The following is a 13,977-nucleotide window of genomic DNA, read 5'->3' as shown; positions in this document are numbered from 1 at the left end:
TTTTTTGACAATAAACTGCATAATGGAAGTACATTCAGACAATGCATCTTCAGTAGGGCTTACTGAGAGCTCCATTTCTGGAAAGGCTTTCAAGACCGAGGAATATCAGACTGCGAATCACCGGGAACGGTTCCTTTGCAGCACAGAAGCAATCTCTCTCCCCATCTTCGCGTATGTAATGCATGTCTCTCTCCCTCTCCCCCTCCTCCACCCTCCCCCCATTATAAATCCAGGGGTGGTGGATTTCAGGTTTCGTAATGTTGCATGATGCGATCAGTATTTACCCGAGGATGTACTGGTGGGGAAATTAAAATCGTCGAACGCAGTTTTGCCTGGGCTTCCATCAGCGTATTCCGGGCCAGTGAGAAGTGGCAAAGGAAACACGCTTGGTGGGAATAACAGAGGAAGCCGATTTCCCCGGTGTGGTCCAGGCACCAAGAGACAATGTGCATTTTGTTTTAAAATGAAGCCGTTTGCGATTTGCAACTAAGGTTATCAGTGTAAATGGGAAAGGCTTAATTGCCCAAGAAATACAGGTTCATGTTATATTCATTTGAATCCAGGCAGCCAAGGTTTACAAATGGAAGTGTATTATTCCTCTGGGTGTGTTTCCCTGGCCAATATTTACATTAACCATTTTAATAATCATGTGGGCTTAAAAGATTTGCCAAAAATGGGAGTAGGGTGGAGAGGGAAAGACAAATGATTAAATCACATCAAATCTTGGGACAAGTTCCTGTTAATTTTGAAGTCTAATTTTGAAATTTTGCTTTAAGATGAATCAACAAATACTCTTATGCAGCATGAATAGTGGCACTTAAGACATATTTTGCACGGGTTCTTTGGACCCACATCAGCAGAGAAGCTGCCTGTGAAACAATGACAGATACTAACAGATCTCAAATAAATGTAGGTAGTCTCTCTGCCTCCTAATAGCAATTTTGTTGATTCCATTGCAATTCTAGTGATTAATTCCTGGACTGGCATATTTTACAACAATGGGACATTTTATTCCTTCTCTCCTAAAGGTCCCCAATCAAATGTATATTGTCCAAAATAGGGACATTTTAAAATTTACCTAGCTTAGAAAACTAAACAAGCCAATGCTCTGAAATCTTGAGCATAAATATTTACTAAAGTAAATAATACTATTCAAAATTAAAACTTTATTTGCTTCCCCATAAGTGAACAGCTTTATGTTAGCAGTGTCTGGCATCATTGCTTGTTAACTTAAGAACTGATAGCACTTTTTTTTTCAGATATTCTGATGGCAAAACAAATGGAAGAAAAGAGGAAGCATGACTGCAGATTGGATCAGTTCTCTTTGTGGATTATATTTTCAGTAAAATGTATGGATCTATCTTTTCCTTGTTCTTATATCTAGATCATGAGACTTGACTGAGGCTGTATCCTTATCCTCCATCCATCTATGGCGAACTATAGCCATGCAGCTGACAACATTTTGCAAAATCTCTCGCCTCTAACAGCCTTTCTGAAACTGACTTCCTTGGGTTTCATAATAGGAGTCAGCGTGGTGGGCAACCTCCTGATTTCCATTTTGCTAGTGAAAGATAAGACCTTGCATAGAGCACCTTACTACTTCCTGTTGGATCTTTGCTGTTCAGATATCCTCAGATCTGCAATTTGTTTCCCATTTGTATTCAACTCTGTCAAAAATGGCTCTACCTGGACTTACGGGACTCTGACTTGCAAAGTGATTGCCTTTCTGGGGGTTTTGTCCTGTTTCCACACTGCTTTCATGCTCTTCTGCATCAGTGTCACCAGATACTTAGCTATCGCCCATCACCGCTTCTATACAAAGAGGCTGACCTTTTGGACGTGTCTGGCTGTGATCTGTATGGTGTGGACTCTGTCTGTGGCAATGGCATTTCCCCCGGTTTTAGACGTGGGCACTTACTCATTCATTAGGGAGGAAGATCAATGCACCTTCCAACACCGCTCCTTCAGGGCTAATGATTCCTTAGGATTTATGCTGCTTCTTGCTCTCATCCTCCTAGCCACACAGCTTGTCTACCTCAAGCTGATATTTTTCGTCCACGATCGAAGGAAAATGAAGCCAGTCCAGTTTGTAGCAGCAGTCAGCCAGAACTGGACTTTTCACGGTCCTGGAGCCAGTGGCCAGGCAGCTGCCAATTGGCTAGCAGGATTTGGAAGGGGTCCCACACCACCCACCTTGCTGGGCATCAGGCAAAATGCAAACACCACAGGCAGAAGAAGGTTATTGGTCTTAGATGAGTTCAAAATGGAGAAAAGAATCAGCAGAATGTTCTATATAATGACTTTTCTCTTTCTAACCTTATGGGGTCCCTACCTGGTGGCCTGTTATTGGAGAGTTTTTGCAAGAGGGCCTGTAGTACCAGGGGGATTTCTAACAGCTGCTGTCTGGATGAGTTTTGCCCAAGCAGGAATCAATCCTTTTGTCTGCATTTTCTCCAACAGGGAGCTGAGGCGCTGTTTCAGCACAACCCTTCTTTACTGCAGAAAATCCAGGTTACCAAGGGAACCTTACTGTGTTATATGAGGGAGCATCTATAAATCTTTAGCCTTGTGAAACACTAACTTTCTCTGCTGAGCAATTGTGGCCCACAGCCATATCTTGAGAAGAAATTCAAGAGTGGAATCAGCAGTTTTAAGGATTTGGGCAACATTCTGCAGTCTTTGCAATAGTTCACCTATAATCCTATTTTAAATCTCAGAGTGATCCTGCTGACTGCCAGCGAAGGTTTGTAATTAAGAAAGGACTGAACCACTGCCCTAAGTTTCTTTATGTGGTCAAAAACTAGATAATGAAAGTAGCAGGTGCTAAGTATCAGTGCTAAATGCTGTGTATGTCACTACATATGAAAAAACATCAAAAAACAGTTCGCATTGGACATCTTAATAAATTAAGTTGACATGAGGTAAATGTGTTGATAAAAACTAATTTTAGAAGTTTGAAGACTTTAAAACATTTCATACTATTTATTGTTTTGCAAAGACTAAAATATTTGGGGACTTAAAGTACTGTAATCCACTAAAGATGTGCCAATGAATTATTGGAATATCACACTTTAAAAACTGCCTTGTAAGTTCTGGGGAGCATTCCAAAGCAGTATATTGGTTCCAATTAGAGTTTACTTTTTTGTATTAATACATTGCTATTTCTAAATACCACTTTCCTTATCTACTAGTAAGATTGCTAGCATTGAACTGTATTATGTGGTTTTTGTTGATTTGGTATAACGTTTTTCCAATTCATTTATATTTTACAAATGCTAGATATTGGTCTGGGAGGCAACATTAATGGTACCAGCCGGTCACAACTGAGCAGTTCTAATAATGCAGAATAAACACATGTTGCCTTAAAGGGTTATCTAGTATCCTTCACCTTATTTAGCATTGGAGCAAATAGTCAAGGGAAATCGAATCAGTAACCGGTCACAGTCATGCATCTGAAAGTGCATGGAAGATCATTTAGTACTTTTTCCTTTTTTCTCACATGGTTTGAAAATTAAAGTACACATCACTGAAATAATGAAATTTCCTTTTGAGGTGTGCTACCCATTCTAGAGTGTTCTAAGAAGCAGGCAGTTGATGTATGTTTATATTTTAAGTCAGCTGTCAAGGGGAGACCACAGCCTTAGTATGACATCCTGCACAATTTGTGAAGCATTTATTCTACTGAAGGCACAGTCTTGTTTATACTTTCTGCACATTCAGTGTATTGGTCGTTTAAATTATTTCAGTTTTAACTTGTGAAAGCTTATAATATGATTTCTGGTATTTTAGAAATACATTAGAGTCTGTGAGTCTCATTCTTTAAGATACAGATGTGTGAACTTCAATATAAAGTTGCATTTGCCAAAATTTACCCGTGTAGCCTGTTAATTTTCATAAAATAAGTTTTATATTTTTGGCACATAACGATTTCTTTTTTAATCTGGGAGGCAAGCACAACCTAGGAAGACTAGCTTTATTATGGTTTTTTTTATTTTTTATTTTTGTAGCTAGTATATTCCAGACTGGAAATGTATGAATGATAATCAACATACAGCTGATAAACTGATATGATATTATCTGTAAAAGCATTATTTGGTAGTTTATTATCATCCCTCTATTGTTCTTACATGCCAGTAGTATTTAAAAATGTGTACCTGTTTAGTTAATTGGCTAAGAATTTTAGTATAAATATCACACTTTAATTTGGAGCAAAGTACTATAGAAATTTGGGGTTCTAAGTATACAACTTGTAAGAAGAATGGTATACACCAGTATTATGACAAAACTAGAAAAAGTTATTATTTTGTTTGCTTTGTGTTGTTTTGTTTGTTGGTTTTTGTGAAGTTTGGATTTTTTTTGTTATTTGATAATTAAGATTAGGAATCTAATAGAACAGAATTTCCTATTGCTATAGTACTTCTGTAAAGAGAACATCAATATAAATAAGGAAAAATAAATCAATGAAATGTTTCAATGATATATGCAACTATTCAGTTTTGCTCATATAAGGAAAGTTCAAGCCATGATTTAGTGAGCATTATGACCTCATTTTTACTTTACACCAAAGTTGATTGGATCTGAGACAAAGTTTAATGCACAACAGTGAGTTGGATCTAGCAATAAAGTCTTCTTGGTACTGAAATCATTATCTAAAATAAAGAAAATGTTATCAAAAGATTTTCTGATAACATTGTGATTGCAATTTAAAAAAATTACAGTAGAAACATAATTGCAATGATGATGATTATGGCGAACTTTGCTTAGAGGTTCAAATATCACCAGCAATCAGTAGAAAATTCAGCAATAATCTTAAGGCCAGAGAGGACAGGTTTCACCATTGCATAGACAAGAAAACAGGTATGGGTTAAGCGTGGGGGATTGAGGAGTCAAGAGCAAGAGCCAAGTGAAGCTGCCTGACTCCACCTAGCTATTTGGAATAACCGATTCCCCAGCCCCAGTGATCAAGTGAGTCAGGTCAAACTGCAGTGACTTTTATTTAATCCTACTCCTGACTAACTTGGCATTTGCAGGTCAAGCAGGAAGCAGTGGACAAGACACATCCTCAGTGAATCAATGTCATTTGTTACTAAGTTAGTAACAGTCATAATCATACAATAAAAGGCTGCTTCAGTGTCTTAATGACCAAACCACATGATCTCTTTTAGTACTCATTCCAAAATTCAGTATTTAATATATTTAATCTTCAACCCATAAAAATATATTTCCACTGCAGCAGGTCAGGGGGTGTCCAACTTCCCTGTGAGCCGGATTATCAATAATAATGTGATCCTCTTGGACTGAGCACACATCTGAGCTGAACAGTCTTTAAATTGTTTTTCATAATAGTGGAGATATGTTTGTATGGATATGTCTGTACTATTTCATCTGGTTAGTTTTGTACATAACAGATTTGTTTGTGGGATGCCGGGCTGAAGCTAGGCATTCAGTATGTGACTGTGGAATCCTATGCAGATATTAATAAAGGCAGAAAGAGGTGAGTAATTTGCCCAGTTCTCCACAGAGACCCCATTTAAATAACACAAAATTAACCATAGTGATTAAGTGAAAACTTATTTGTAGACAGGATAACCTATTGACTGAATTATCTTTTGCAGATATCAGCTGGATAGATTTCAACGCCAGCATTGACTATAGAAGTTAACTGATTTATGATTGTTAACACATGAATATGGCCACTTATCCATTTGCCTCAACTTCCATGAATGCTACCTGAATTGTTTGTTCATTTATTTACTTATTCAACAAATATGTGCTGGGTGCTGGGCTTAGTGCTGAGTACACAGTGGAAAACAAGGCAGAACAGTCTCTTAATTAGATTTCTTAATCTAGTGGGAAAGAAACAATAAATATTTAGTCACAATAAGTTGTGAGTGCTAATATGGTAAAAATTCCTAAGAAGAACTTGATCATAATGGCCACAAATGGACTGTTCTCTATTTTCACTTTGGTGCCTTATCACCTATCTTTGCCCAGTGTTATTTGGGATCTCATACATATTATACATACTCCCTCAACTGAGAGGGAACTCACTCATTCTATTCAAAGCAACCTTTCACCCACACCAGACGAATCACTATGGTGTGTTTTAGAACCAGCTCCCATGTAGTGTAATTCTATCTACATAATAACAGCGAAACCTAAATTTTCCCTTCCAAAGTTTCCTTCATATCCTGACTATCCACTTCCAAAACAGAGATATTTTAATTTCATCAAGAGACATGGAGACGTCCTTTCTGCCATACTCAGGTCTTGCTGCAAGATAGGATAAAAATGCTTGGGTAAAATGCAATCAAAGGAATGAGTTATTTGTGTGCATCTTAAGATGACTTGCAGGGCCCCTCCTAGATAACTTGTGAAACAGAGTGCATATCTTTCATTATTAAAGCATGCCACCCCTTCAATGTTTTTATTGCTCCTTAATTGGAATACAATAAAACTCCCTAATCTCCTATCAGCTGAGAAGTTGGTTTGGCCTCCAAAATTCACTTCTACTGCAAGTACAATGAAACTGATTTAAAGCTATACAGATTACAGTTTTCAGCAAAACTATGTCACAATGAGTTGGGCTGCACCTGGGATTACTGTAGGACAGTTGCAAACAAAACCAAAACTCTTCACTTCTGTGTATTCACTACTGGATAACTTTACTGGGTTTCACTGTTTCGTGGCATGTGTAGCATAGACTGTATTATTATTAAAACAAAAGCAATTTGCATTAATTTCATATTAAAAAGAAAAGAAAGAAGCTAAGATGGGAAATAGTGATGTTTTCAATACTGGCTAAAGACATTAAACAAGGTAGACAGTAAACTGAGTTTTGGGTTATTTGTGGTTCTAAAATCTTATGAGTTTATTTTTCTATGCAAAAATGCATCATTTTCATGTTTGTTACTATCCTTTTATAAATATTTTAAATGGAAATTGCAGGATATACTAAGAATTGTTTACTGCTGAAATTTTTTGTTGTTATTGTCAACTATGGGCATGTCAGCGCTCTGTGAGTTTCCTAATTCCCTCAGAAACTTTTTTTACACCACATTAAAATGATAGAATTGCTCAATTTTGAGGCAAAAAAAATCATAATTAATCTGTATAGTGGTTAAAATGAAAATATCATTTGCAATGACTGGAATTTCTTTTTTGGCCATCAGTCAAAACAGTCAAATAAGTTAAAGGCATATTGGCACTGGATCAATGTAGAGAGAAGTTTTTGTTATTATTATTTTTTTGATAACTGTTTTTGCCTTATGCTGAAATGTAACAGGTTCTAAATAATATATTAAGACCAAAAAGCTTTAACTGTATGAAAAGATTATATAAACAAGTCCTGGTTTTTAAAATGGGGAAGGAGTTTTACATCATCTCTTTTTGCCAAAGGGATAATGCCCATTAGCTGCTCAATCCCTTTGGGTTAAAAGGCTTTTAAAGCCAGTTTTCCTCTCACCATAACAGGCAGTTATTACAAGGGCTAGCTCCCTTAAAGGTCCCCAGAGGAAAGCAAAGAGAATGTATTTCCCTCTGAGTGACTGGGGGGGAAAAGGCCTCAAAGCCACAGGTGGTTTGGGGTTTGGAATTATTCACACCTAACATTCACCTCCTTGGCTCCTTCTGGGGACACAGGAGAACATCATGGTAAGAAAGATCTAGGTTTCAAGTTCAGCTTGGAGGCAGAAAACAATTCCTTTTTTTCTCTCTGTGTTTGGAAAATAATAGATTATTGACACAAATATTAAAACATATTATAATGCATGTCCTGGTTTGTGTGGTTTTGACAGACAATAAAGTAACATTTAACTTATAAGGCTATTCAAGATTATGGGATAAAGAAAGAAGTCACTGATTATCCTACAATATAAAGAGGAGTGATTATAATCCTATAATATAAAGAAAAGTGATTATAATTTTTAAAGCTGAATTGACACTTGAGCTTGAACTAGCTAATTAGTCGTTTCTTTTCATAGCTTTTGGGGGAAAATCTGACTAAATAGATGAAAGAAGAGTTTGTTCTTTTCTATCAAAAAAATTAAAAGTAAAAAGATCAATTTTTTCCATTAAAAAGAATTTTTGAACATTTTTCATAAGCATTTTTACTTAGACATAATTCAGTACAAGAATAAGTTATTGTGCATCTACTGCATGTGTGATTTGGGGAAAGCTATTTAACCTTTCTATTCCTCATCAATAAAAAGTGAACTGCAATGGTACATTATGTCGTAAGGTTTTTGAGAGGATTTAGGAAGTGTGCATCCTTGTGAAGCCCTTAGCAGAGTCTGGCATCTTAAATAAATTTGATTTTTTACTGTGTTTGAGGTACTGGCCCTCTCATAGTTCACCATCTAGCAAGAGAGACATCAACAAATTGTGAGGCCATGTGATAAGTGCTGTAAAGAAGACATGTGAGATAAGTGTTAAAGGAACACAAGCAATTACTTCTGTAAAAGTGGGAGCAGGAAGGTGAGATAGAAAAGGTTGCACTTGAATTCAGTCTTGAAGGATAATTTTAATTTAATATGCTTGACAAAGTTGGGGAAACCATTTCAGATGGAGGGAATAACAAGGTGAGCAAAAGGCAAGATTTTAAAGCTCATGATATGTTTAACATAGGGATTCACTAATCAGAGAAGTTTATGTGGTGTGGCTACGATTTAGGTACTGAACTGGGAAGGCTGGCATGGTGTAGAGGTGAAAAAGCAGGACATTTGGAGGTTTAAGTCTTTATTCTGGCCCTTACTAGATCTATGGTCTTAAATCAGTTAAACTCTTTGAGTTTCAATTTGCTTATCTGTAAATTGAGGAATAAGTAGTAGCAACATTTTAAGATTTGCTTTGAAGATTAAATGAGATAAAAAATATAACTATTATTCATTAAATACTTACTATGTACCAAGCTCTGTTCTAAACACTTTTCATATATTAACTCAGTTGATTATCACAGTAATTAGATGCTATTATTATCTATACTTTGCAAATGAAGAAATTAAAGCACAGAGAAGTTAAGTAACTTGTACAAGTTAGCAAAGCATAGCTATAATGCACTTAGTACAGTAACCAGCACATTGTGAACTTCCAAAAATTCTGGCTAATGTTATTGCTATTGTTATTACTGCTGCTACTGCTGTTTTTTTTTTTTTTTTTTTATAGCTGACCAGGGTTAGAGACTAATGGGAACAGAAGTGACTGAGCAGAAACAGAGCTCCCAGCCTTCACAATTCAGCTGCACATTGCTGCTCTCTCTCTCCTTTCCCACTGAGAATCTCAAGGAAGCAAAGAATAGTAGTAGTTCTAATACCCCTCTCTGCTTTCATATAGGATTGTATTGCTGCAGAAACAGGAGACTTTATTTGATTTTTCAAATAACTTTTTAAAAGAACATTGCTTAGATTTTAAAAGTGGGTTACACAGTTCACACCAGGTGGGTAGTTTTACCTACCTCTGGCTCATACTATTCAGTACTAAATCAGTTTTGTCACATTCTATGTAAAGTGGAGATTTAAAATTCATGATTTTCATAGGCTGAGTACAGTCTTTCCGTGGAGTCTTGTCAAGTCCCCCTTTAAAGGTCCACCTTCCAGGACCATTATTCCCAGTCCATGTCCCAACTAATTACACATCTTTCCCTACTGTGAAATTGCTCTACAGCCTTCTATAACACTAGTGATTGTAGCTACACATAGTAAGGGGATGATTCATGGAGAATACAATGGCAGAATTACCCTATCAATACTGTTTGCTTGGTATTTGCACATCACATGGTCCCCCCACTTTTCTAACTGTTGACTAGTGGTCAGCTGTTGACACACCTGGTTATTCTTCACTGAATGTTTGTAGGCTGTTGTTTTGGCAGTTTGAACCTCTTTCTTTCAATCCACTTGGGCTGGGCTTCGTTCTTTTTATTTGATCTCCTGCTTTACCTCTTGCTGGCATCTTAACTAAATTTTATTTTTTACTGTGTATGAGGGACTGGCCCTCTTATAGTTCACCATCTAGCAACAGAGATATAAACAAATTATGAGACTATGTGATAAGTGCTATAAAGAAGACATGTGAGATAAGCGTTAAAGGAACTCTTGTGTCAAGGTGGTTCCAACTTCTAACATAATAGCTGCTGTCTTCTTCCCATGTCTGTGGTCTCAGTAAACATAGCTTCTATTTTATTACCTTATTCAGTCAAGAAAAGCTGTCAGCCTAGATGTTAGGCAGTGAGCTGCTGATCAGCTACAGGGCAATGTCAATTCATTTGACCTCTTAGTCTCTTCAACTGTGTAATGAAGGGGTTGAGCTCTAAAATTCCCCTGGCTTGAAAAAAATCAATGATTTGCCCATCTGGGTCACTGATATTCCCCAGATATGAATGACATGGCTATTCCAAATCAACATAGCTTCCCACAGCTGACACTGGTCCACTGAAAGTCACTTCCTATGTATAGTACTCCAGCTAACTAGGTTAGCTAACCTAAGCAGTTGTAGGCCCAAAGTGATCCCTGCTTATTGATGTCAACACTGGAGAATATCTACAGCGCGTTAAAATACTCTTTCACTAGGAGTCTGCTTTATTCATGTGCCAACTTCATAATAGCACTTTTAATTTTAATCAGACAGACTTGATGCTCTGCCTCCATTTCAGATAACTAAATTATGGATATTTGTGCCCTATTATTTCTTTGTATTTTATTCCTTTTATTTCCTTTTCATGTTCTATCTCCAATTACAAACAGTTCATGGATTTCTTTTAGGGGGTATGAAGCCTTTTTCAAGTTTCTGTTTCAAACATACAAACCATAAAATTTAAGATGTTTTAATACCACCACAGTTTTCAATTACAGAAGGACCCATTTTTAAATGGATATTTACATCTACCATATACAAGGAGTTCTACAGGATTCTTAATAAATCCTTTGATCAAACCTGCTATTGGCTTGGGTTTTAGTTGTAGAGACTTACAAACTGAACATAAATCTAGTTTTCTTTTTATAGATGTTTTTGCTATGCCTAACATGCATGAAATAAAAATGGTTTTTAAATTTAACCCAGTGCAAAAGTGTTTTCCTATCTTTAATTACACACACGGCTCAGATTTAAATGTCTATAATTAATGGTGCATTTTTACTGATACTTTCTGATTTATATTAAAATCATATATTATAAAACATTCTTTTTATATTTTGAGTCTAGTGGCTTGTTGACTTTTAACTAGAAAAGATATTATTATTATGGTAGTAATTTTTAGCTACCATCAATAAGAAGAAATTTGATAGGTAATATAGTAGGGAAAATAGCCATGCATCCTGGAATTTATGATTCAAAGAAACAAGTGTTCCTAATTTTAGATGGTCCTGATACATCCACAGAGCATTGGAAATTCGGAATAATTATTGCCATCAATGCTTCTAGATATAATGCAACTCAGTTCCTCGATGCAGAAAGAACCTGTATTCTTCTCTGTGGTTCTATTATTTGTTACGCCTGGAAGGTCTTGAGCATTTTCTGCAGTGCATGAGCTCCAGTGCTTTGTGTTTTTATCATAGGCATAAAAACTGTCATTTTCAGGAAGAAAAAAATATAAGAAGAGAGAAACACATTTTCTACTGCATTGAGTCTTACTGAGGAAGATTTGCTCTCTGTTGTAATTTTAAATCCAACTTAAATTGTATGCACAGAAAAAATAGATTCTCATAAATATTCAACTGAGAAACATTCTATTTTAAACCAAGTAAAACTATACTTATATTAATAATCATGATCAATTATAATGTGTTCATTATAAGGACAAGGAGGAATATAAAATAAATAAGAGACCCAGCTTCTTGACTGAGATGCTTCTCCATGGCAGAAGACAGAAAACATAGTTAAATATATTTCACCATTAGCAGCAGAAACCAGGACGTATCATGTACATAATCACCAAAGAGAAGCTACATTTAAAAATGAGACAGAATGGTAGGAACCAGTGACACTTGAAAAAAAAAATCATGAGTAGGAGAGTTTGAAAAGTTTGAAAGGAATTTTTAACAAAGTATGAGACCAATTTTTTAAGTGGTTTAGAATTTGACCCCACTGTTTAAGAAGCTTCATTGTCTCCCTATTATATACTTGGAACCAAATTCAAGGCCCATTAGTAAGATCCTTTACGATATAGCTTTATTTTCATCTATCCAGATCCTTCTCTCATTCTTTTCTATTTTCTATTTTTTATCACCATTTCATAAACACACACACACACACACACACACACACACACAGCCCTACCTCTCCTGAGATACACACTTCTCCCTCTCTCCCAAGCTATCCAACTCAAGCTATAGACCCATTCATCTTTAATTACTTTGACCCACAAATTAATTTCTCAGGTTTCTGCATGCCTAAATTATGTGTAACCAGTGTGTGGCTTTACATGATGTGATGATGTTCTCTAATTGCTTCAGATTTCTCTAGTAAGATTGTATGCTCATGGGCCTTGTCTTCTACCTATTTTATGTTCCCACAAAGTATCCTAGATTAATACTAGGCAATAAGTAAATGCTTAATAAGGAGAAAGATTATTTACTTATGACAGAAGAGAAAAAATATTAATTTAAAAAATGTCTTGTCTTTTCTATCTCTTTTCTAGTACTCTCTTTGCCCTTGTCCCAGTTGGGATGCTAATTGAAATATGTCCAGAACAGGGGAGTTCAGTAAGGGAGGAGGGAGAAAGAGAGAAAATCTGAAATCACAATCTAGATAAGCCTGCCCTCTCCCCTTTATAAATGAATATACTATAATATTTTAATGACAAAGGAACTTTAAAGTTTTCTTTAATGATGATGAATTCTGAACTATTCATACTTTGTCACCTCACTCCTTTATGATTGGTTTCAGACCAATGGCCTATAGAATCAAAAAAGCTGTATAACATTTTCTTTATAGCTGCAATTTTCTTATAAACACACTAAGCAATATTGAATAAATATGTTCAACTTTTAAAAGACATATTTTTATTTTAGAACATTTTTCACATTGAACAATATTCACAGATGGGGAACATTTTATTAATAAAGAATATCTCTTAATCTATGTTTCCATAAGGACCTAAATTAGACTCTATTTAATAGATAACTCATAGCAACTTCAAAAATGTCATCATTTAGAAATCAGTTAAGCTGTAGTAGAATTTTTTTAAAGCCATACTAGCACATTTAAATCACTGAGAACAAGATCAAGAACAAGGGTTATGCTTATCAAGTATAAAATATTGCCTTAACATCCATATATGTTCCCCAATAATTGAAATAAATTTGTAAAATGTATTCTAGAGCAACCCAATTTTTATCAGATGTTTCAAATATAGTGATTGAAAAATTCCTCTGAAACATCATTAAGAATACGACCCCATAATTTCATATTCCATTTTATGTGCAAAGAATATTAACCTAAGAGCAAATGAATTTATAATATATATCTAAGTATACTTTAGAATAATTTCATTTCATTTCAAATAGATTACAGGCTGTTAACATAAATGCTGTTGAGTTTGGTGTATAATGGCACTTGTTATTTTTATTAAATTATTGTTATCACGACCATAGTTATTTCAAGTCAAAATAAATAGGGACAATTTGGGTGTCAGTTGGACATAAAAGTAAGAAAAGCTTATAATTTTAATTTATCTGAGAAATAAGCACCCTGGGTATTTATCAATGATAAATAAAACTGTATAGTTGGATTTCTTGATTTCACAATTTTTTTAAAAGCAAATGTTGTAAGTTCTAGGTGGACAAAAGCCCATTTTTAAAGCTAATACCTTTTTTTAATACTAAACTCTTCAGTTTAAAAGTTCTTCAGAGAATTAAATGATTATTAGAGTCAGGGACAAAAATGACCACCTTTTATTTTGTCAAAGCGTTGTAAACTCAATGTATTTCTCTATTCAGTTAACTGAAATAGGCTGTGGTTTGGAATACTGAAGAAGTGATCATAAAG

At 35.4% G+C, this 13,977-nt stretch overlaps 1 protein-coding gene across 1 annotated transcript; it reads left to right on the top strand.

The window, feature by feature from the left end:
* Positions 1–5,718, top strand: GPR85 (G protein-coupled receptor 85). The gene is made up of 2 exons (XM_017535040.2): positions 1–171; positions 1,260–5,718. The coding sequence occupies exon 2, from the start codon at positions 1,430–1,432 to the stop codon at positions 2,540–2,542; it is 1,113 nt and encodes a 370-aa protein (XP_017390529.1). The 5' UTR covers positions 1–171; positions 1,260–1,429; the 3' UTR covers positions 2,543–5,718.
* The last annotated feature ends 8,259 nt before the right edge of the window (positions 5,719–13,977 follow it).

This window comes from Cebus imitator, unplaced genomic scaffold, assembly GCF_001604975.1.
Source record: "Cebus imitator isolate Cc_AM_T3 unplaced genomic scaffold, Cebus_imitator-1.0 Scaffold90, whole genome shotgun sequence".
Classification (NCBI taxonomy): domain Eukaryota; kingdom Metazoa; phylum Chordata; class Mammalia; order Primates; family Cebidae; genus Cebus; species Cebus imitator.
This window is presented reverse-complemented; position numbering and strand designations above follow the sequence as displayed.

Coding starts and splice junctions, on each gene's coding strand:
- GPR85 (XM_017535040.2), top strand. CDS start 1,430: ATGGCGAACTATAGCCATGCAGCTGACAACATTTTGCAAAATCTCTCG.